The 18,153-nt window shown below is 55.1% G+C and overlaps 1 protein-coding gene across 10 annotated transcripts in view; it reads right to left on the bottom strand.

Annotated features, from left to right (window-relative positions):
- The window catches only part of ABR (ABR activator of RhoGEF and GTPase), a 195,673-nt gene that overhangs the window by 98,519 nt on the left and 79,001 nt on the right, over positions 1-18,153 (bottom strand). For 8 of the 10 annotated variants that reach the window (XM_078372259.1, XM_035299228.3, XM_078372263.1 and 5 more), the window contains exon 2: positions 9,646-9,830. In XM_078372259.1, the coding sequence (XP_078228385.1) occupies positions 9,646-9,830 (185 nt within the window). Of the gene's footprint in view, positions 1-9,645; positions 9,831-11,130; positions 11,270-18,153 lie in introns of all 10 variants that reach the window. The other 2 variants (XM_078372264.1, XM_078372268.1) reach the window with 1 other exon arrangement.

Here is an 18,153-nt window from a genome sequence, read left to right as displayed (position 1 = left end):
CCTCCCAAGTAGCTGCGACCATGAGCGCATGCCACCACACTCAGCTAATTTTAAAAAATTTTTCTAGAGCTGAGATCTTGCCATGTTGCCCAGGCTGGTCTCAAACTCCTGGGCTCAAGTGATCCTCCCGCCACAGCCTCCCAAAGTGTTGGCCACTGCGCCTCACCTATGTGTATAGTTTATTGGTGGACAAAAATAAGGAGAAATGTGTAACTGACTCTCAGCAGAGGTTCTCTCTGTAGGATGCAACGAGAGGAGACTTTGTCTTTCTATATTATGTGTCTCTACAGAATTAGAATTTTTAGTGACGTAATGGGAAAATGAAGTTAAAAAAGACATGCTACAATTGGGAATGAGCGTGGACTCTGAGGGAACCCGCGGCACCTATGACCTGGCCAATGGGGAGTCACGGGAGGCTCTCTGGAGGTGATGAAAAACTTGGATCTAAAAATGAACAGTGGGCCAGGCGCAGGGGCTCACGCCTGTCATCCCAGCACTTTGGGAGGCCAAGGTGGGTGGATCTACAGGTCAGGAGTGTGAGACCAGCCTGGCCAACATGGTGAAACCTTGTATTTACTAAAAATACAAAAATTAGCCAGGTGTGGTTAGTGGGCGCCTGTAATCCCAGCTACTCCGGAGGCTGAGGCATGAAAACTGGTTGAACCCAGGAGGTGAGCCAAGATTGCACCACTGCACTCCAGCCTGAGCAACAGAGCAAGACTCCATCTCAAAAAAATAAAAAACAAAGCATTGGTTAGAGATGCTGGCGGGGCTGGGAGACAGACAGGAAAGAGGCTGTGTGAGGCGGTGATGTGAGCTGGGTCTGGCTGCTCCTACATTAATTCTGCTCGTGTTTACAGAGCACCTACTGTGTGACAGGCACAGTACTGAGACCACAATGAACAAAAGTTCTGTTCCAAAACCAACAAAATCCCTCTCTCGTGAGAGTTCGAATTCTAGGAGGGAGTTGGTCGTGAGGCTGCACAGGTAGGCAGGGTCACGTGGTCAGGTCAGACAAGGCCTTGACTGCTGTGCAAAGGGTTTGGGCCATGCCCACGGGCAGAGGGAAGGTGCTGAAGGATCTGAAGCAAAGGTGTGAGGGACATTCTTCATGCACCCTCCACTGACATCAGGTGACTCTTTCTGAAACACGGCTCACTCTGTGCCCAGCAGGAAGTCACCACGGCAGCCGAACAAGACTGTGGGTCCCGGGGATGACTCACCCGCCTCACTGTTGACAGTAACCTCTCAGAGGGCCTGGCACAGTCTCCTCTCCAGGCCTTAACAGCTGCTGCTCCTGGACTGGAAGCACCCTCTTCTCTCTGGCTCTCTGCTCCTCCCCACCTCTCTGCTTCTCCCGCTTCTCTGCTTCTCCTTGGCTCTCTCAACTTCCCTGGCAGGAGCTCAAGCCCCACCTCCAGACTGTATGAAGCTCAGTAGCTCCTGGGCCAATGGGAACTGGCAGTAAAGGGCAGATACCAGGGCAGGTACAGCCACTAATACAGCCACGGATGGTGCCAGGTCCACCATAGCCACTAATACAGCCACAGATGGAGTCAGGTCCACCACAGCCAGTAATACAGCTACAGATGGAGCCAGGTCCACCACAGCCACTAATACAGCCACAGATGGAGCTGAGTCCACCAGAGCCACTAATACAGTCACAGATGGAGCCAGGTCCACCACAGCCACTAATACAGCCACAGATGGAGCTGAGTCCACCAGAGCCACTAATACAGTCACAGATGGAGCCAGGTCCACCACAGCCACTAATACAGCCACAGATGGTGCCGAGTGTACTGCAGCCAATAATACAGCCACAGATGGGGCCAGGTCCACCGCAGCCACTAATACAGCCACAGATGGAGCCAGGTCCACCACAGCCACTAATATAGCCACAGATGGTGCCAAGTCCACTGCCACCACTAATACAGCCACAGATGGAGCCAGGTCTACCACAGCCACTAATACTGCCACAGGTGAAGCCAGGTCCACCACAGCCACTAATATAGCCACAGATGGAGCCGAGTCCACTGCCTTACAGACTACCCTGCTCCTCCCCCACCTTCTCCTTGTCTGTTCTAGTACAAGTCACTCCAAAATCATAAAGTTCAACTACATAAAGCTAATGCAGGCTGGGCGCAATAGCTCACATCTGACATCCCAGCACTTTGGGAGGCCAAGGCGGGCGGATCACTTGAGGTCAGGAATTTGAGACCAGCCTGGCGAACATGTTGAAACTCTGTCTCTAAAAAAATACAAAAATTACCTGGGCATGGTGGTGCATCCCTGTAACCCTGTAACAACTCGGGAAGCTGAGGCAGGAAAATCACTTGAACCCAGGAAGCAGAAGATGCAGTGAGCTGAAATCACACCACTGCACTCCAGCAACAGAGGGAGACTCCATCTCAAAAAAAAAAAAATATATATATATTTATATATAGGCCAGACGAGGTGGCTCATGCCTGTAATCCTTAGGCGACAGAGCAAAACTCCATCTTGAAAAAAATAACAATAAAAAATAAGTAAATTGGCCAGATGCAATGGCTCACACCTGTAATCCCAACACTTTGGGAGGCTGAGGTGGGTTGATCACAAGGTCAGCAGTTCGAGACCATCCTGGCTAAAATGGTGAAACCCCATCTCTACTAAAAATACAAAAATTAGCTGGGTACAGTGGCAGGCGCCTGTAGTCCCAGCTACTCAGGAGGCTGAGGGAGGACAATCTCTTGAACCCGGGATGCGGAGGTTGCAGTGAGCCAAGATCACACCACTGCACTCCAGTTGGGATGAAAGAGCAAGACTCCATCCCTAAATAAATAAATACATTAAAATGAAATACATAAAGTAAAATAAAGCTAATGTTGAGGAGGAGCCGGTACACGACACTGTTTATAGTGAAACAAACAAAACTCCTGGCACTCTGGATCTGAACCCAGCTCAGCCTCTTGCCAACTGTGTACCTGGGCATGTCATCCAAGCTCCCTGTGCCTCAGTTTCCTCATCTATAGAATGGGGATCATTACGGACCAGCTTGAGGGCTGCACCCAGAGGTACAGATCCCTGACAGGGTGTGACGGCGGCGGGTGCTCCAGGCCAGCCAGGTGTGGGTGATCAGGGGAGATGAACAATACAGACAGGTGAGCAAGATCCCAGCCAGGTGTGAATGGGGGAGGGCCAGAGACTGGGGGGAAGAGAGGACGAAGTGACAGAGAGGACGATGGGGTGCCAGAGAGGATGGGGGGCCAGAGAAGATGATGGGGGGCCGGAGAGGACAGGGGTCCAGAGAGGACAATTGGGGACCAGAGAGGATGGGGGGCCAGAGAGGACGACTGGGGGTCAGAGAGGATGACTGGAGGCCAGAGAGGACGATCGGGGTCCAGAGAGGATGGGAGGCCAGAGAGGACGGGGGGCCAGAAATGATGGGGGATCAGAGGGGATGGGGTCCTGAGGGGATGGGGGACAGTGAGGATGGGGGGCCAGAGAGGACGGGGGTCCAGTGAGGACAGGGGGGTCAGAGGGGATGGGGGGTCAGAGGGCATAGGCGAGCCAGTGAGGACAGGGGAGGCAGAGAGGACAGGAGGCCAAAGAGGATGGGGGGCTAGAGAGGACGGTGGGGCATAGAGCTAGGGGAGAGGACGGGGACTGAGGGTCATAACCAAGGCACTATCTACCTACTCCCCACTTACCTCCTTCCCAACTGGGATAAGCCCAGGAGCCACCCTGACCTCAGTGTCTTCATCTACTAAATGGGGGCACCCCTTGGCTGGAGGACTTGGGTGGCAGGGAAACCCTGGGCTCCTAGGACAGCACCTGGTGCATGGGGGGGGTCCAGTTCATGTCCTTCTCTTTGCAGCAGGGACCCAAGATCCAGGAAGGGGAGAAACACAGGCCAGGCTGCTGAGGGGTGGAGGTTGAAACTCAAGTAGTCCCTGACTCCCCCAATCTGGGTCTGGAGCAGTGAGGAGGGAGTGGAGTGGCCACCATTTCAGGAACTCCTAGCTCCTATGCAGCCTCTTCATTCACTATCAGCAACCTCGAATCCCAAGCCCCAAGCCTTCAGAGAGACCAAAAAGGGAAGAGGAGGCTCTGGTTCTTCCCAGCCCTGAGCCCGATTTCTTCCCAACCTTATCCCCTGGTTCTTCCCAGCGTTATCTCCTGAGCCCAAGTTCTTCTCAGCCCTGAGCCTGGGTTCTTCCCATCGTTATCTCCTGAGCCCAAGTTCTTCTCAGCCCTGAGCCTGAGTTCTTCCCAGTGTTATCTCCTGAGCCTTCCTTTGCTCATCCCTACCTCCTGACTGAACATCCCAGAACTACTTGGTTCCATTCCACAAATACCAGTTGAGAAGCCCTAAGTGCTGAGAAGCTGCTCTTGGGGGCCACAGAGATGATCAGGGATTAAGGTTCTGATCTCACAGGGCAGACACACCCCACAAGTGACCGTGCACACCTCCCAAACTGCAAAGGGGTCAGCGGCAGGGTGTGTGTCAGAGCTACGCAAGGGAGGGCATGTGAGCGGGCCTGGGCACTGTGCAGACTTGGGCACCACAGAAACCTGAGTTTCAATAAAGCTCTGGCCCTGCTGGCGGCATGGCCTTGGACAAACAATGACAACCATATTAATGGTTATGATTAAGAGACAGGGTCCTGCTCTGTCACCCAGGCTGGGGGACAGTGGCTGCTCACAGGCATGATCACAGCACCTCCAGCCTCCAATCCTGGGCTCAAGTGATCCTCCTGCCTCAGCTTCCCATGCAGATGGGATTATAGGAGTGAACCACCATGCCCAGCTCATCTCAGGCAAATTACGTCACATCACCTCTGTGCCTCACTTTCCTCACCCGTAACTCGAAGGTGATCACAACACCTGCTTCACAGAATTGCTGAGGGCCTTAAATGAAATCACACACATCAAAGGTTCAGCACAAGCCTCTCTAAGCAGCTGTGATGAGGAGAAGGAGGAGGAAGAGGGGGATGAAACGGACGATGGTGAGGATTCTTTTCCTTTTTCTTTTCAGATGGAGCCTCACTCTGTCCCCAAGGCTGCTGGAGTGCAGTAGCGTGATCTCAACTCACCGCGACCTCCGCCCCCACACCAGGTTCCAGCGATTCTCCTGCCTCAGCCTCCCCAGTAGCTGGGATTACAGGCATCTGCCACCACACCCAGCTAAATTGTTTTGTATTTTTAGTAGAGATGGGTTTCACCATTTTGGTCAGACTGGTCTCCCTGACCTCAGGTGATCTACCCGCCTCGGCCTCCCAAAGTGCTGAGATGACAGGCGTGAACCACGCGCCCAGCCAATGGTGAGGATTTCAATTCACCTCCACCCTTATCTTCAGATTCTCCTGCAGGCTGAAGCCTGAACCCCGGAGTCTAACCCCCATTTCAATTTCACATTGACAAAGCATTCTGCCAAACACCATCTCACAGAAACCACAGCTGTGAGGTTTGAGTGTGAGGTCAGGCGGGAGGAAATTCTCAGTGTCCTCACTGTACAGATGAGCAAACTGCAGCTCAGGGTGGGGTGAGGGACACCTCTCAGGCCACACAGGGAGACAGTCGTAGAGCTGGGACAAAACCCAGACCTTCTCTCTGCCTTGCGGTCCCTTTTCACCAAGCTTCCCAGAGGGGACACAGAGGACTCTCTGGCATGTTGCATCTTCTGTAAGACCAGGGTCCTGGCTTAGGACCCTACATCCCCACGTGTCAGCTGACACGCATCCTGGCCCTTCATTCTCAGCGTGAAACTGGGCACTCTCTGTTGAATGCAGCCACCAGTGGTCTGTGGCCCCGGCCCTGCTGTGGTGCCCTGATCAGCCTGGACTCGGGGAGGGTTTGTGGGATGAGGGTTTCATCCTGACACCTCTGTGGGATGCCTATCTTGTGGACACAGACGAAGATAAGGGCAGAGAGCAAGACAGTGGAAGGCGTGACGCAGAGGGGAGGAGCGCATCCTGCCAATACCACAGAGACCTGGCTTTCCTGGGGCCACCCCACTTGGCAGAAAGGAGTTGGACTGCAAAAGCAGGTCCAATCATTGTACAGCTGATATTTACTAGACGGGGTCTTTGTGGTGCTTCGGTCCCCCAACCCTGTACAGTCTGATGGGAAAAGTCTCGTGGGCCCTGGTGGCCCTGGGCTGTGTACTTCGGGGAGCCAGGCCTGGTGCTGACTGGGGCTCCGCAGTGTGAGGACATGTGCCCAGTGTCTCACAGCTAATGAGCAGGAGATTTTCTTTCCCTTTGAGATGGAGTCTCACTCTGTCACCAGGCTGGAGTGCAACGGCATGATCTCGGCTCACTGCAGCCTCCGCCTCCTGGGTTCAGGCGATTCTCCTGCCTCAGCCTCCCAAGTAGCTGGGATTACAGGCACCTGCCACTATGCCTGGCTAATTTTTGTATTTTCAGTAGAGACAGGGTTTGACCATGTGGGCCAGGCTGGTCTCGAACTCCTGAATTCAGGTGATCTGCCTCCCTCGGCTTCTCAATGTGCTGAGATTACAGGTGTGAGCCACCGTGCCCAGCGTGAGAGTCAGGGATTTTCATCTGTGCAAAGCTCACGTGTTTTCCACCCTGGGCTGCTGAGACAGTAAGAGTGTGATGTTCGTTTTCTAGGTCAGCCTGACCGGGCTGCAAGGTGCCAGATGTTTGTCCAGATGTTAATCTGGACATATCTGTGAGGCATTTGGGATGAGGCTGGTATCTGTGTTTGGCAGACTAAGTAAAACAGAGCGCGCTCCCCAGTGTGGGTGGGCCTCATCCAGTCCCAGGAACACCCAAATCAACACAAAGGCAGAGTAAGCGGGAGCTCCTCCCACCTAACCACTAGAGCCTGAGCTGGGGGCTGGCCTTTTCCAGCCTCTGGACTAGGACTGAAATACCGGGTCTAGTATTTCAGCTGGAGCCTGGCTTCCAGCTGGAATGGACATCACTGGCTCTCCCGTTCTCAGGGCTTTGCACTTGGACGGGGACTTCAGACTAGCTGTCCTGGGTCTCCAGCAACTGACTGCAGTGATTAGGACTTCTAAGCCTTCATAATCACCTGAATCAACTCCTTCTTAAAAATGTATTCATATGTAGAAACACACACACACACACACACACACACACACACACACACACATCCCTGTTGGTCTTGTTTCTCTAGAGAACGCTAACTAACAGAAAGACTAAACCTTGGAGGCTGGGCGAGGTGGCTCACACCTGTAATCCCAGACCTTTGGGAGGCCAAGGCGGGCTGATCACCTGAGGTCAGGGGTTCAAGACCAACCTGGCCAACATGGTGAAACCCTGTTTCTACTAAAAATACAAAAATTAGCCAGGTGTGGTGGTGGGTGCCTGCAATCCCAGCTACTTGGGAGGCTGAGGCAGGGAACTACTTGAACCGGGGAGGCGGAGGCTGCAGTGAGCAGAGATCACACCACTGCACTCCAGCCTGGGTGACAGAGTGAGACTCCATCTCAAATGAAAAAAGAAGAAAGAGAAGAAAAAGCCTAAACCTCTGGCTTCCCGTTGGCTGCATACTTGGGTGGGAAGGCTCAGGCCATGCCAGAAGCCAGATATCTGAATACCTAGAACAATTGTTTGATTTGGTCCAGAAGTCCCCGCTGTTCCCAAGGTCCCAGCAGGAAGCCTGGCAGGGGAGGGAAGCTGCTTGGCCAAATAAGCAAGCCAAGCTGCAGAAACCTCAGGCTTGTGTTACTCGTATTTTTAACCAAAACATCCCCAAGGACTCAGGAACGGGGGTCAACTCCCTCCAGGCACCCGTGTAAATAGCAATACTAGCAGAGTCCACTAGGTGGGGCAAGTGATCCAGCAGAAGGGGCAGAAACGCTGCCCCGGGAGGGAAGGTAAGTGCAAGGGACAGAGCCTTTGGGGGGTGATCCCAGGCTGGACAGCTGCTCCCTCCTGCCCTGTCTTGCATGGTTTGTAACCAACGGTGTAAACATCAACCCTGACGGCTACAGCACTTTAGGGGCTGTCACTCCAGCGTCTCTGGATTTCAAGGTCCTCACACCAAGGCGGTCCCTGGTGAGCCACCACGCGAAACGCCAGCCAGAAAGACACCGAAGCCTCGGAGTGTGACACCCGTAATCTGTCTCCCAACAGAAGAAACCTGGTGGCCTGACTCCCGGGAGGGGGAGTCAGCAGGGTGGTCATGTGACAAGTACAGGGACTGGGGACAGGGAGCAAAGAGGGAGGTGGCCTGGCCCGGGGATAGGCAGCAGCGAAGACCCTACCCCACACCAGGATCCCCGGGACAGGAGGCGGTGAAGACCATGCCCCACACCGGGATTCTGCAGCATCTTCCACAGCACTTTCTCACAGCTGTGCACAGTGGGTGGCCGCTGAGTCCCCAGGCTGGGCTCTGAGCCCTGCTGTGGTCAGGAGCTGAGGGCAGGGATAGGACTGAGTCTCTTTCTTGCTGTCTCCTGGGTGGCCTCCTTTCAGGTCCCCAAACACCCGCTCTAACTCGCTGGGTTACTATTTGTATTCTGAGCCTGATGCCTCCGGGGGCCGGGGTGAAAAACCTGCCCCTGCCGGTCAGCAACACTCCAGGATGCCAGCTGGGGGTCCCGATGCCGACCCTCACCCTCACCAGCCCCTCCACCTCCCACCGCCCCCAGCCAGCCCTTCCCAAGCCTGCTCTGCTGGGCTGTGCTAATCTCTGCTTCGGCCTCCGTTACCACGGCAACAATGTGGCTTCCCCCAAGTGGGAAGCCCGTTGCCAAGGCCCTGGTTACCAAAGGCTATAACAGCCCCCCCCATCCCCCAAATGTGAAGAGGGGGGTGAGAGCTCTGCAGGGGGGTGGAGGGAGGCCAAGGAGGCTGGCAAGGGAAGGGGCAGGGGGTTCTCCAGAACGGGAGCGTCCAGGCAACCTCGGCCGGAGTGGGGGACACGGGTCCCTCCAGGAGGAAGAGGTGGCACATGGCGTCTCAGGGATCGCTCCTCTGGGGAAGCCAGAAGGCAGAACGGAGAGACCTCCACAAAACACGCTCGCACGACCAGACCAAGCGAGGGGCACTCCCACTGCTCCTGCCATACACCCCCTGCCACAGGACCGGCCTGGATGCTTCTCCCAGCTCCGGGCACAGCCCCCGGAATCTGTTTTGCACGTTCATGTGTCTCAGATGCGCCCACACAGCTGCGCCCGGCCAGCCTGGCCTGTCACCGGGAACAGCGTTAATGGCCAGGACGGCAAACCTCCCAGGCTCTGTCCCTGAGTGACGCTGCCGGCTTTATTCCCTTCCAGAGTGGACGGACGGGGCCGGAGGGGCCGCTCCTTGCGCCCCACAGGGAAGGAGCGCCAGGCGCAGCCTCGGGTTTGCAGGTGCGGCATCCGAACACCTGGAGCCCGCAGGCCTGTGTGCAGCCCCGGCCCAGCCTCGGTGCAGAGTCGGGGAGAGCCTGGTCCTCCCGAGGAGGGGCTGACAGGGAAAAGCTCCAAGAGGCGGGGAAGGGTCCAGATGCCTGGGGGGCAGATGGGGTCAGGGGGGAGAGACGGGCAGCGCTGGCAAAGCAGGTGGGAGGGAGCCTGAGCCTGAGCGGGCCCCAGACTGGTCCCAGCGTCTCCAGTCCCATCCCCTCCAGACCACCGAGCAGAGCCGTCCCCTCACCCCCAGAAGGAAACGCGGGGGTACCTACCCCAGGAGCCAGCCCCTCCGGCGGAGTCGGGGAGACACGGTCGCCGCTGGCCTGGCTGCGGGCGCTGAGCTGCGGGGACATGGTGGGCGACTCGTCGATGTAAGGCATGGCCTCCGAGCCCTCGGGGGGCCCCTTCTGCTCCTCATGCCCCTCGGCTTCGTAGTCGTCCGCCGCGTAGCTGAAGTCTGAGACAAGGAACAAGAAAGGCCACTGAGAATCCTCCACCAGGGCCGCCAGGGACTGGTAGCGCAGTGGGCGCCGCCGACGGCCCCCAGCAGCCATGGCCCTGGCTGCACCATCCGCGCCAGCCCAGCCGGGCGAGGGCTGCGTGGAGTTGGGACCTGGCGGGGGCTGCTGGCGTCGGGGAGGGCGGCTCGGCTGTGGCTACCCACAGAGCAGCGCGGCAGCCGGGCGTTTCAAGCTGCCGTTTCCTCTGCCTTCTGCCGAGTTCTGAGTGTACAAATTAACAGAGGGAGCAGGAGGCAGGACGCGTCCAACTCTCCTCTCTGAGTCACCATTTTGCTTTTTATAGGGAATAGGAGGTGGGGGCGGGCTGGGCCATGTCACTTCCTTCGACCTCCTCCCCAGGGAACCGTTTGTACCGAGCCCACTCCCTCGGGGGGCCGGGGGGAGCCCTCAGCCCTTGGAACGGGGTGCTGCGCGGAGGAAGGCGCCCAGGGCAGCAGAGCGTGGGCGGGGAGGCGGCGCCCAGGCCTGGCAGGGACAGGACGCCCCGCAGACTCCTCGGAGCCAGCGCTGATTTCCATCACTCCAAGGTGGGCTCAGTTAGAGGAGCGGGGAAGGAAGGCAGCCACGGACTTGAGCCCATTAACACCCCACACCCAGGGCTGCCAGCACCACTTGGGCTCCAGAGCCCAGGCCCGGGGCACCCCCCTCGCTGAGCCAGTGCAATGAGGGGTGTGCAAGGCAGCACCCGGGGCTTCACATCTTCCCAGAAGGTTACAAGGGTGCCCTTGGAAAGGCCCCTGCACCCAGGAGGACCCTCCCACAGTGACCCCCACAGCCAGGAATGGAGAGTATGGGGTGCTGCTTCTGGGGCTGGCGGGGGCATGGACACCCCCTCACACTCACCTCGGAGCAGGGGTAAGACTCGGCTGGCACTGCCAGCTGCGGGTACTGGAGATGCCATCATTGTGCCCATCCCCCAGACTCCCTGGCAACCCCGGGGCCAGCAGAGCCTCCTACACAAGGGACTGCCCAGGGGCAGCAGCAGCGTCCACTTGTTAAACTCTCCGGGAGAAACTCCAGGCCAACTCCCACCAGGAAGCATCGGGTCCTGCACTATGTGAGGAGCGCTGGCTGGGCCTGCCCTGTCATCTGCCAGCATGGATTCGCCCAGCTGGTCCTCCCCATGGCACGCGGCCCCCTGGCGCCCTAGTGAGTCCTGCCCCTTTGTCCTTGACCCTCTGGGGCAGGAGGTGGGTGCCTCAACCATCACTGCGTGCCCAGCACTCATGAACCAACCTGTGGCAGGCTGTCGGGGAAGCACGTGGAGTGAATGAATCCTTCATTCACGGAGGAACACACCGTCTGTCGGGTCTGAGGCTTCTGCCAAGTTCTCCACGGGGCCCAACCCTTCCCTCTTCTGCTACAACACACCAGCCTGCAGGTAGCCGCAGCCAGAGAACAGTGTCAACAGGTCACCAGGATGCCTGGCCATGGCGGCGCTCCCTCCAATCTGGCCTTTTGGCAGCTGAGCAAATGCCCCCAGGCGCGCTGCACCTGCTCCTGTCGGCTGCCTGTCCCTGACCCTCAGATAAGGCCCCATTCAGCTGCCAGGGGGATGTCTGTCTCTTCCCTAGACGGGCATGTGCATGAACCACAGGACCCAGAGACACCCCCTCACTTAGATGCCTGTACTCCACACACCTGGGCAGGACCCAGAGACGCCCCTCCCCCACTGAGATGCCTGTACCCCACACACCTGGGGGGGACCCAGAGACACCCCTCTCCCCACTGAGATGCATGTACCCCACACACCTGGGCAGGACCCAGAGACCCCCCTCCCCCAGAGATGCGTGTACCCCACACACCTGGGCAGGACCCAGAGACGCCCCTCCCCCAGAGATGCGTGTACCCCACACACCTGGGCGGGACCCAGAGACACCATGCCCCACTGAGATGCATGTACACCACACACCTAGGACATAAGGCCCAGTCCCGGGAGACCAGGACGCCTGTGTCTGTGGCTGGTGGGATGTGAACTGGTCCTTCCAGGGGAGGAGGAAGAGGTGAAGCATCATCCAGTTGGCCGGAGTCTGGCCCCATGAGGGACACAGAAAAGCCAGGGAAACCAACCTTTGGAGAAGGCAGGAGTGCTGGGGAAGGAAGATTGGAACCTCCTAGGTACAGGCTTCAGGCTCCAAAGGCCACGGGTGAGTATGCTGCATAGACAGTGGCTTGGGCACCGGAGCTCAAGAAAGAGCTGGTTCATGTGTCTCAGACGCACCCACACAAGCTGTGCCTGACAAGGCTGCTGGCAGCCAATATCCATTTCCCCTCCAACTAACAGAAACCCTACTGTACTCAGCAGCAGTGCACCCGGCAGCCAGTTAAAAAACACCTTTCCTGATAGTGTGGGCCGTATGATTAAGTTCTGGCCAACGAGATGTTAAATGGATAGGTGTGGAACTTTGAAAGAGACTGATTTAGCCGAAAGGTTCACTACCCATGTTGCCTTTGTTCCTCCTTCTGTTGCTGGTTTGGAGAGTAGATAGGATGGCTGGAGCTCCAGCAGCCATCCTGAACCATGAGGTAAGCCAGAGGCTAGAGGCCAGCACTGAGGATGGCTGGGCAGAAAGCTAGGAGTACAGGCCACTGACGGCACAGTGGGAGCCCACCCCAGGACAACTGACCTACCTCTGGACATTTTTACACAACAGAAAGAAAAAAATGCCAATGCTTTTAAAACCACTGGTTCTTGTTTTTTCTGTTATCTGCAGTGAAACCTAATGTAACCAACTGATCCAGGCGATTTGCCTTGACATCCCGGCTTGGGTGCTGTTCTTGTGACCTTCACTCTTCCTTCCCAGGCTCCTTGGCCAAATATTATTTCTCTAACCACTCCTTAAAAATTGCTGTTCCTAGGGAGGGAAACATCACACACCAGGGCCTGTTGGGGGAGCGGGGGGCAAGGGGAGGGAGAGCATTAGGACAAATACCTAATGCATGCGGGGCTTAAAACATAGATAACAGGGCTGGATGCGGTGGCTCACACCTGAAATCCCAGCGCTTTGGGAGGCCGAGGCAGGCGGATCTTCTGAGGTCAGAAGTTCGAGACCAGCCTGACCAACATGGAGAAACCCCATCTCTATTAAAAACACAAAAATGAGCTGGGTGTGGTGGTGAGAGCCTGTAATCCCAGCTACTCAGGAGGCTGAGGCAGGAGAATCACTTGAATCCAGGAGGTGGAGGCTGCAGTGGGCTGAGATTGTGCCACTGCACTCCAGCCTGGGCGACAAGAGCAAAAATCTGTCTAAAAAAAAAAAAAACCTAGATGATGCATTGATATGTGCAGCAAAGCACCATGGCACATGTATACCGATGTAACAAACTGCACACTCTGCACATGTATCCCAGAACTTAAAGGAAAATAAAAAAAAATTGGTGTCCCTTATAGATACTTAGAAGAGAATATCGTCCATCAGTGAAAGGGTGTAGCAGCACAAATGGCCCCCCAGACATGACCCTGCACAGAAGACACAGCACAAAGGGCACATCCTCCACACTTCCGCGCATGCGACGCTCTGCATACACACAATCAATCCATGGCTGAAAAAACTCAAACTCATGGTTCCCTCTGGGGGTGGTGTGGGGACATGAGTCCACTATATGGGCACAAGGAAACTAGGCTGAAAATTCTCCCTATCTGGACGGGGCTTGAGATATACAAGCAAATGTGTTCATCAAGATGTATCAGGTGGTACACTGACGACGTATGCACTTGGATAAACACTGAGCTCTAGTGAATGACGTGCTGGAATGCTGAGAAGTGCACCACTCTGCAACTTACTCTGAAATACATTAAATATAAGATGGCTGGGCGCGGTGCCTCACACCTGTCATCCCAGCACCTGGGAGGCTGAGGCGGGCAGATCACCAGGTCAGGAGTTTGAGACCAGCCTGGCCAACATGGTGAAACCCCATCTCTACAAAAAACACAAAACTTAGCTGGGTGTGGTGGCAGGCACCTGTAATCCCAGCTACTTGGGAGGCTGAGACAGGAGAATCGCTTGAACCTGGGAGAAGGGAGTTGCAGGGAGCCGAGATCACGCCACTGCACTCCAGCCTGGGCGACAGAGTGAGACTTTGTCTCAATAAAACAAAACAACGAAAAACAGATGGAATGCTGCTGTCCACAGGGAGGGAAAGACGGATAGTGTCTGATCAAGCAAGTGTGGAAAAGTGGTCGCTGCCGACCTAGACAGCAGGTGAGCGGTGTCCACTATGGAATCTTCCAACTTCTCTGTGTTTAAAGTTTGTCATAGGAAGAGGATGGTGGTGGTCGGGGACTGGTCCTCGCCAGGCTTCCGTCACCCTCCTTCACCTTCCTCTCCCACACAGTGTTCATACTCCTGGGAGAAGTGTGGGCTTCGAACTCCTGGGCATCTCCCACCTTCGGGAACCTCAAATTCAGCCTTTTCCTGAAGTTAATGCCCCAGACCACTCATGCAGGAAAGCTGGGAGTCATTCAGATGCCAGATACCTCCCACTGCTACCCCTCATCCCTGTACTGTGAAGTGACACCCCCCGCCAGCCAACTCTCATAAGGACAATTCCAGACTCTCCCCATAGTGCTGGCTGTATCGGCTCACAAATCGGACAGGTTCCACAGCTCCCTGTCCACCGCTGCTCATCCACAGCTGCCCATCCACAGTTGCCTGTCCACAGCTCCTCATCCACAACTGCCCATCCACAGCTCCCCGTTCACAGCTGCCCGTCCACAGCTGCCCATCCACAGCTGCCCAACCACAGCTGCCCGTCCACAGCTCCCCATCCACTTCAGGGCACAGCCCCATCCTCAGCCCAAGGTCCTTTGTGGTCAGCACCTGCCCCACCTCTCCAGGGCCTTGTTCTCCTGCCCTGTTCTCCAGCCTCCTTCCAGGTCCTGGTGGTGGGCTCAGTGATGGCCCCCCAACCCACACGGTGTGTTCACATTCTGATTCTGGGACCTGTGGATGTGACCTTATTTGGAAAAAACAAGTCTTCGTGGATTTAATTAAGCATCTCAAGATGAGATCATCCTTGATTAACCAGTGAGTCCAAATCCAATTCTGTGTCCTTATGGAAAGAGAAAGGGGAGAGACGCAGACGCAGAGGGGAGAAGGCTGTGGGAAGACAGAGGCAGGGTTTGGAGTGGGGCTGCCACCAAGGAACGGCTGGAGCTGCCAGACACTGGAAGAGGCAAGTTGGTGAGCATCGTGCCCCAGCAGCTTTGGAAGGGGCTTTGATGCAGGCCTGTCTTCAGACTGCAAGAGAATCAATTTCTGCTGCTTCAAGCCATCAAGTCCACGGTGATCTCTAACGGCAGCACTAAGACAGTTGCAGTGCCCGACATGCGCACGCTGCCCGCTCTCTGCACACGCTGCTCCTGTGCCTAGAAAGCCCTCACTGCAAGTGCAGCGGCTCACACCTGTCATCCCAGGGCTGTGGGAGGCCAAGGCCGGAGGATCACTTGAGCCTAGGAGTTTGAGACCAGCCTGGGCAACACAGGGAGACATGTTTACATCTCTATAAACACACAGATACAAGCGCACGCACACACGCCCTTCCTTACCCCTTGTCCATCTGGTAACATCCCGTTTTGCCCTCAAATCTGCCTCATCTGTGTCCTCTCCTAGAAACTTTCCTGTGTTCTGCATATTATGACAATACCTGAATACAAAAAGCACTTTTTTTTTTGAGATGGAGTCTCACTCTGTCACCCGGGCTGGAGTGCAGTGGCACAATCTCGGCTTATTGCAACCTCTGTCTCCTGGGTTCAAGCGATTCTCCTGCCTAGGCCTCCTGAGTAACTGGCATTACAGGTGCACGCCACCATGCCTGGCCAAGTTTTGTAATTTTTGAGATGAGGTTTCATCATGTTGGCCAGGCTGGTCTCCAACTCCTGACTTCAGGCGATCCGTCCACCTTGGCATCCCAAAGTGCTGGGATTACAGGCGAGAGCCGCCACGCCTGGCCAGTAAAGCACTTTTACAAGCCAACGAGAAAAGATGAATACCTCAGCTTTCTAAATGTGCAAGGGAAATGAATGGAAAATTACGAAAAGTACAAATATTCAAAGTGTATTTTTAAAAATGTTAACTTCACTTGTAATCAAAGAAAATGTAAAGTTTTATACAGTTTTCACTGTTTGTATGAAATTGGCAAGGATTTTAAGATAATAACAATATACAGAGCTGTCAGGGCATAGAGGCTCACGGGAACTCTCGGAGGCTATCTGTAACCAGCACAGCTTTTCTAGAGTCAGTCTGGTCACTGGTATCAAAAGGTTTCGTGGTTGGTACAACTTTAAACCCAGCATAGTAAGATTATGATCTGTGACACCAGTTATAAATGAACATTAAAAAGTCAGAAGTCACAGGGCTGTTTGTTAGTGTGGAATATTAAATGCAACCTGAATCACAGGGATTGGCTAAGCGAATTACGGTATTTCTATAAGCTGGAGCACGATATAGCCACTAAAAACTATGCAGATGACGTAAAGCATCTTATTAAGTGAAAAAGAGATGAGTAACAGTCCTGTACCATATGTCACCCATGTTTGAAAAAAGCGGAAATGTCTGTGTGTGCACAGAAACAAGGTAGGAAGGCCATGGCACAAAATCATTAGAGCATTGATTCTGGAAAAAAGTTAATGTACGGACTCTGCTCTCCAGGGCTCTGGCAGACAGCAATACCCATCTTCCCTTCTTCCCTGCTTATTCTAGCCTCATTTTTTTTTTTTTTTTCAGATAGAGTCTTGCTCTGTTGCCCAGGCTGGAGGGCAGAGGCATGATCTCAGCTGACTGCCACCTCCACCTCCCTGGTTCAAGTGATTCTCCTGCCTCAGCATCCCGAGTAGCTGGGATTACAGGCACCCACCACCCCATACCCAGCTAATTTTTGTATTTTTAGTAGAGATGGGGTTTCACAATCTTGGCCAGGCTGGTCTAGATCTCCTGACTTTATGATCCACCCTCCTTGGCCTCCCAAAGTGCTGGGATCACAGGCGTGAGCCACTATGCCCCACCCTCTACCCTCGTTTTATAGGAAGTGGCAACAGACCAGTCCCAGGCGAGATACCCACTTTCTCTGCCTCTCTTATAACCAGGAAGAGCTGCCTGCCTCCTTTCTGACCAGTGACAGCCAAGCAAACTATGGTGGGGCCTCTGGCAAGGCCCAGACTTTGATGATTCCCATGGGACTTTTTGCCTTGACCTCACATGTGATATCTGGAGTTACAGTGGCTTTACTGCTGCCACAGGGAAGAGGTCAAGGAAGAACAGAGGCCAGGCACGTGGCTTACACCTGTCATCCCAGCACTATGGGAGCCCTGAGGTCAGGAGTTCAAGACCAGCCTGGCCAACACGGTGAAACCCTGTCTCTACTAAAAATACAAAAATTAGCTGAGTGTGGTGGTGTTCACCTTGTAATCCCAGCTACTCAGGAGGCTGAGGCAGGAGAATCACTTGAACGTGGGAGATGGAGGTTGCAGTGAGCTGAGATCACACCATTGCACTCTAGCCTGGGCAACAGAGAGAGACTCTGACTCGAAAAATAAAAATTAATTAAATGAAATTAAGTAAATAAAGACAGAACAGGGCCGTTTCCCTCCTGCTGTTGGGTGGCTGAGCCACACTTAAAGAGCCCGTCTCCTTTCTGGCTAATGGGAAATAGAAGGCCCTGTATATTGGGTTTTCTGCAAGTTATGTCCTTACAGCCCAGAGAAACAGGCAGAGGGAAGGGAGCGGGCAACAGTGGGCAGGAGGTGGCCAGGGAGGCCTCGATGCTCCAGAAGAGTCCACGCTGTGTGCTGAGAGCCCCGCTGAGCACAGGCATCCGTCGGGCTGCTGGGTCCCTGCCAGCTCCAGTGCTCCTAACCTCTCTGTGCCTCCCAACAGTGCCTGGCACAGGTGGCTGCTCCTACACGGGTATGAATTCAGCAAGTGAGTGTGAACGGGAGACAACATGGGACTGAGTGCCCAGGCCGCCGTGGGGTTAAACCGGAAACATGCAAGGCACTTAGCACGTAGTAAGCACCAAGTCAATCTCGGCTGCTGTTATTAATTGGATCTCGAAAGGTGTGTGGGTGCCTGCCAGGTGGGTGGGGGGCAGGAGCAGAGCTCCGGCAGTGGGAGGTTTGTCAGTGGCACAGAGTGGGAAATGGCAGGGCCCTGGAGGGGCTATAAATAGCTGCAGGGCTGGCACACAGAGTGAGCAGGGGCGGGAGGGCCATGCGAAGAGGAGGCAGGGACCAGCTCCTGAGCAGAGGGAGGAAGGGCACCC

The sequence above is a fragment of the Callithrix jacchus genome, chromosome 5 (genome assembly GCF_049354715.1).
Source record: "Callithrix jacchus isolate 240 chromosome 5, calJac240_pri, whole genome shotgun sequence".
In the NCBI taxonomy this organism is placed as follows: Eukaryota; Metazoa; Chordata; class Mammalia; order Primates; family Cebidae; genus Callithrix; species Callithrix jacchus.
This window is presented reverse-complemented; position numbering and strand designations above follow the sequence as displayed.